This window comes from Borostomias antarcticus, assembly GCF_949987555.1.
Source record: "Borostomias antarcticus genome assembly, chromosome: 21".
Taxonomy (NCBI): domain Eukaryota; kingdom Metazoa; phylum Chordata; class Actinopteri; order Stomiiformes; family Stomiidae; genus Borostomias; species Borostomias antarcticus.
In genome coordinates this window covers 13,692,312-13,697,910 of record NC_140254.1, presented here as the reverse complement: position 1 = coordinate 13,697,910, position 5,599 = coordinate 13,692,312, and the positions used below count along the sequence as shown (strand labels likewise).

General features: G+C 47.0%; 1 protein-coding gene across 1 annotated transcript in view; it reads right to left on the bottom strand.

Moving 5' to 3' along the window:
* Positions 1–294: 294 nt before the first annotated feature.
* Positions 295–5,599, bottom strand: part of trappc3 (trafficking protein particle complex subunit 3) — a 10,271-nt gene continuing 4,966 nt past the window's right edge. The window contains exons 4-5 of the mRNA XM_084455618.1: positions 5,078–5,260; positions 295–1,617 (exon numbers count right to left, since the gene is read on the bottom strand). Of these exons, the coding sequence (XP_084311744.1) occupies positions 1,498–1,617; positions 5,078–5,260 (303 nt within the window). The 3' untranslated portion in view covers positions 295–1,497. The remainder of the gene's footprint in view (positions 1,618–5,077; positions 5,261–5,599) is intronic.

The window sequence follows — 5,599 nt, the reverse complement described above, 5'->3', positions numbered from 1 at the left end:
AGGGAGGGAATGAGGGAGGGGAGAGGTGACACTTCATTACATTAGTGTGAGCAGATCTGGAACAGGTTAACGAGACACAAGTCCTGCGCGCGCACACGCACACGCACACGCACACGCACACGCACACGCACACGCACACACACACACACACACACACACACACACACACACACACACACACACACACACACACACACACACACACACACACACACAGCCCTTCGACATGATGCTGTCTTGTTCCAAGGGGTGGGGTGGGCAACAAAGATACAAGCAATGCTTGAATAAGTCATAGATTTATTAAAACCCAAATTCAGCCACATAAATTATCATTGCCATACAGATGGCAACCGTGTATTTTACATTACAAGATCTGTTTTTCTGGTAAAGAGACAAGAGACAAACAAAAACCATAGACAAACAAAAGTCATGAGATGGTGGTGTGACCACCGCCACACTGCACAGAACTTTTAATAAGAACTAATGTAATCTGGAGGCTGTCTCCCGGCCCGGTGAGAGACAGGTGGTCCAAGGAGATTCTGGCCCCGTTAGAATACTCTATAAACACCACCTTTCTTCCTACCTTCTTTCACTTACACCTGTCCACTCAAGCTAGATCTGAGAGCTCCTCCAGGTAGGTAGGTAGGTAGGAAGGAAGGAAGGAAGGAAGGAAGGAAGGAAGGAAGGAAGGAAGGAAGGAAGGAAGGAAGGAAGGAAGGAAGGAAGGAAGGAAGGAAGGAAGGAAGGAAGATGGTGTATTTTCAGACTGGGCCTGTCTGATGTACTGCAGTATACTACATAGCAGTCACGGCCCCCACTTTAAAGTGCAGCTTAGAAAGGCTTCATTACGCCTTCATGAAGCCTCTATAAGCACTGCATAACCGTATCTCATGTTTTATAAAGGGCTCATTAATGTGTCATAACCACTGTGTGACATTAACGTCACTGTGTGACCTAAACCACCATGTTGAATAGGACCTAAAACTATGAGTCCCTTATAAAACATGACAGTTCCACTGTGGATGCTTTGCGACACATGCTTATAGAGACTTCATGAAGGCTTACTGAAGGTTTCATAAGATGAAACTCCTAGCCTGACTAGGACCTCCTAACCTACCCATGATGTTGGTGAGGGCCTCACAATCCTACCAGAGATCTGTGGGTGCGTCTCAATAGTCCACAGCGAGCTCCTCTTCCGTCTCCTTGCCTTCGGTTGCAGTAACATAAAAGATCTGGACTGGTTGAGGGGCATTTCCCAGTACAGATTTACTGTGTAGCTTCAACCTGTTTTGGGTCATCTAGTCCTTGCAGACATAGTCAGGAGAGTAGGAAAGGTAGTGACATTAGACAATTGAGGCCCACCCATGGCCATACTCATTCTCTCTTTTCAGTCTCTTACAGACGGAATATCGCTCCATCCCTCTCCACCCCCCCCCCCCCCCAGGTGAGAAACAGAATGGAGAGGGCGGGGGGGGGGGGGGGGTCAGAGGTCAGCTCTCACTCGTCTCCAGCTGGCAGGTTCTCCTCGATCCTTTTGATGAACCTCATGCGGATCTCTGTGACGTTGTCCCCTCGGAGGGTGTCCTGAGAGAACCTCACGTCCACCGCCATCTGGACCTGGCACCACAGGACGGGCGAGCGGTCAGAAACACACACACACACACACACACACACACACACACACACACACACACACACACACACACACACACACACACACACACACACACAGCAGGGCTCGACATTAAGGCTTGTCCACTTGTCCTGGACAAGTCCATTTGAAGCTCGGACAAGTGGACTTCCTCCCGCAGTTGTCTGATGGACAAGTATAATGTATTTACTGATTTTTAATCAATAGCCTATGTACTCATATCGCAAAAAATGAATTCCTCCAATCGGAAAAGTCAAGATGCTGAAATCACAAGCAGGTTTGCGATTCTCCCAGTAGCCTTTGTTGTCTGTCTGACCCCGCCCTGCGCTGGTCTGGGCCGACGCCGAGCCACGCGGGCGCCACCTCCCCTCCTGGACCCCCGTCACGGCCTACTTCCTCCAGTGACAATGAGTTTTTTGAATGCCTGATCATTTTACCGTGCCCCCTACCGCCAAACGTCACGTTAGCGTGACTCTCTTCTAAAGAAGACGTTAACGATGTTGTCAGACTGTCACGACGGGCCACCCAGGCACCGGCTGGACGCTTTAGGCTACAGCTGATCGCTTCCAGACGAGCCACTCGCCAATTAGAATAGCTGAACAAAAATGTGGGCTATTGAAGACGAGCGAGATCTGTGGGGAAACAATGGACTTGCTGGAACACCACAGCGTTGCTGTTTGAGCTGGGATGGGATGTAGCACATGGGATGGTTACAATATTGGGCAACATACTTCAATGTTCAATGTCCCCTTGGCAGTGTCATCAGGAGGCACAATATTAGCTACCATAGCTACGCAGATGATACCCAACTCTATATTTCCGTAACACCCAGTAACTACAGCTTGGTTGACTGCCTTGTCAAGTGTATTACAGATATAAATGTATGGATGTCACATAATTTCCTCCAACTAAACCAGGACAAAACAGAAGTACTGATCATTGGAGAAAAAGCTGAAAGAGAGAAACTAGCTGCACACTTAAAAACTCTGGAAATTGACACCAATTGCCAGGCTAAAAACCTAGGTGTCATACTTGACTCAGATCTTAACTTCGAAAACCACATCAAGAATATTACAAAGACATCCTTTTACCACTTAAGGAACATTGCCAAGGTGCAACCCTTTCTCTCTCAGGCTGACACCGAAAGATTAATGCATGCATTCATCACAAGCAGGCTGGACTACTGCAATGCTCTACTATCAGGCCTACCAAAGAAAGCAATCTCTAAGCTACAAATGATACAGAATGCTGCAGCACGAGTTCTCACTAAGACTAGACAAAGGGCACACATCACACCAGCGTTAAATCACTACACTGGTTACCTGTCAACTATAGAATAGACTTTAAAATACTATTACTAGTCTATAAATCTCTCCACAGTCACTCACCAGAATATATTTCAGACATGCTTGTTAAGTACATGCCAAACAGACCACTTAGATTCTCAGGCACTGAACTTTTAACAGTTCCAAAAGCCAGGACCAAGAAACACGGAGAGGCAGCTTTTAGTTTCTATGCCCCCAACCTCTGGAACACCCTACCGGAGTGCCTAAGAAGGGCCGAAACAACGGAGGTCTTCAAGCGAGACCTCAAGACGTACCTTTTCGACCTAGCCTACAATCACTAGCTAGGACCTTGAGACACAGAAAGGCAGCCTCAAACCTACCTGTGAATCCTCTGTATACATTGGTATTTATCCTTCTATGCAATGTATGTATATCAAGTAGTGTACAGAAGCTGGTTATCCTGAAACAGGCTTGTTCTGTTCTGACTGCTGTGTTGCTTCAATGACTCAGTGTGCTACTAACCGTTTTCTGTCTGCCCTAGTGCCTCTCTCTCTCCCTCCTATCCTCTAACCAGGTCCAGTGTCAGCTGCGGAGCTGTGGATATCGTAGTATTTAGTACACACACACACACACGTACACACAGACACACATCAGTCCACATCCGGCTTAGGCCTGGACCTGATGCTCTTAGCCTTTCTTGCTCCGAAAATTTTATTTAATGTTATTTATTGTTCTTTAAATGTTCTTAGCCATTAGACAAATATATTCCAGGAGCTTGCCCCAGGTTGCCTGTTTCAATATCTGTGTGGTCTGTATGGCTCTATGTGCTACTAACCCTGCTCTGCCTTCCCTCTGCCTTCCCTCTCCCTAGTGCCTCTCTCTCTCCCTCCTATCTTCTAACCAGGTCCAGTGGATGCCCCACTGTCACCAGCAGACCTCCCGAAGTCCGATAGATACCCCTGTGTCTGCTGTGGATGATGTAGCATGTCCGTAGAATATTCTCTCTCCTATGATGCTTTTAGCCTCTCTCACTCAGAAATGTAATTTAATGCAATGTATTGCTTTATAAATGTTCTTAGCCGGTAGACAAACATACTCCTGGAGCTTGCTCGATCGCCTTGTTTAGAGGGCTCAGGGAATAATTTTTACAGCTCACTTAACTGGCCCCCGGGGTGATTACTGTTTTTTTTCTTCCCTCTGGAATATGTAGAGAGTGGGTCGTATGCCCACCTCCCTTGTTCTCTGTAAAGCGCATTGTGTTGCCTCTGGGTATGAAATGCGCTATACAAATAAAGCTTTGATTGATTGATTGATTGAATGTGGTTACTTTATGCGCAGGTTGAGTTGAGTGATGACAGAGCGACTCTGTCATCATGGACACCCGCCCGTTCGAAAAACGAAAGTTGAGATTGGAACGAAAGGCCATTCAGGTTGGATGGGCTGCTGTGTGTAGAGAGATAATGATGTTTGTTATCACATATCAACCACTTTAGGTTGTTTTGCATGGATCATCTTATTGACTAGTATAGGTGAGATGAGCATCCCTCAATGAAAATAAGCGCCAGCATTGAGTTTACGAAGCTTTAAAAAAAATAATTAAGCCTATATAATACTGTTAATATTAATGATTCATGTAATGAATAGATTACAAATTATCCAATCATAGTAGTCTAATTTGTTATTAGCACTAACATAAAGCCTATTGATTTTTCTAAAACTTTGTATTTGGAGGCCAGGGACTATAATGTACAGCAGTCCCCCTGTGGCTCTCTTTGACGGTCTTAGTGGGCTGAGTTACCTCCGAGCGTCTTCCCGATCGCGGCCCACTCTGATCGTCATAGAGGCAGGGGGCTAGATGCCGTTCCCCCTTCTGGCTCTCTGGGCCAAGCGGCCCAGAGGGGGGGAACACCTAGATTCCACAGCGGTGGAAGGCAGGGGGCCCCCCGAACAGAGCACACCGTCAAAATTCATATGCTATGTATTTATAGTTGCATGCTAATGATGGGTCAATTTTGACAAAAGTGATCTTGACGGAAAAAGCTTAATGTCGAGCCCTGCACACAAACACAAACACAAACACACACACACACACAAACACACACACAAACACACACACACACACACACACACACACACACACCATCTCCAGGGCTCCCCTGAGGACCCCGCAGAGCAGGTTGGAGTACACCAGGGCGCTGTGGCTGTCCGGCAGCTCCACGAAGTCCACCAGGGGGTTGCTCTCCAGGATGAGGGAGAACTCGTCTCCCGCCGGGCTCCAGTTGGTCACGCTGGGCGTGATGCCCAGATACATCTTAAACGCCACCTGGCAGGGGACAGGGAGGGGACAGCTCAGTAGAGCAGAGTAGAACAGAGCAGAGTAGAGCAGAGTAGAATAGAGTAGAGCAGAGTAGAGCAGAGTAGAATAGAGTAGAGAGGAGCAGAGTAGAGCAGAGCAGAGTAGAATAGAGTAGAGTAGAGTAGAGCAGAGTAGAGCAGAGTAGAGAGGAGCAGAGTAGAGCAGAGTAGAGTAGAGTAGAGTAGAGTAGAGTAGAGTAGAGTAGAGTAGAGTAGAGTAGAGCAGAGTAGAATAGAGTAGAGTAGAGTAGAGTAGAGTAGAGTAGAGTAGAGTAGAGCAGAGTAGAATAGAGTAGAGCAGAGTAGA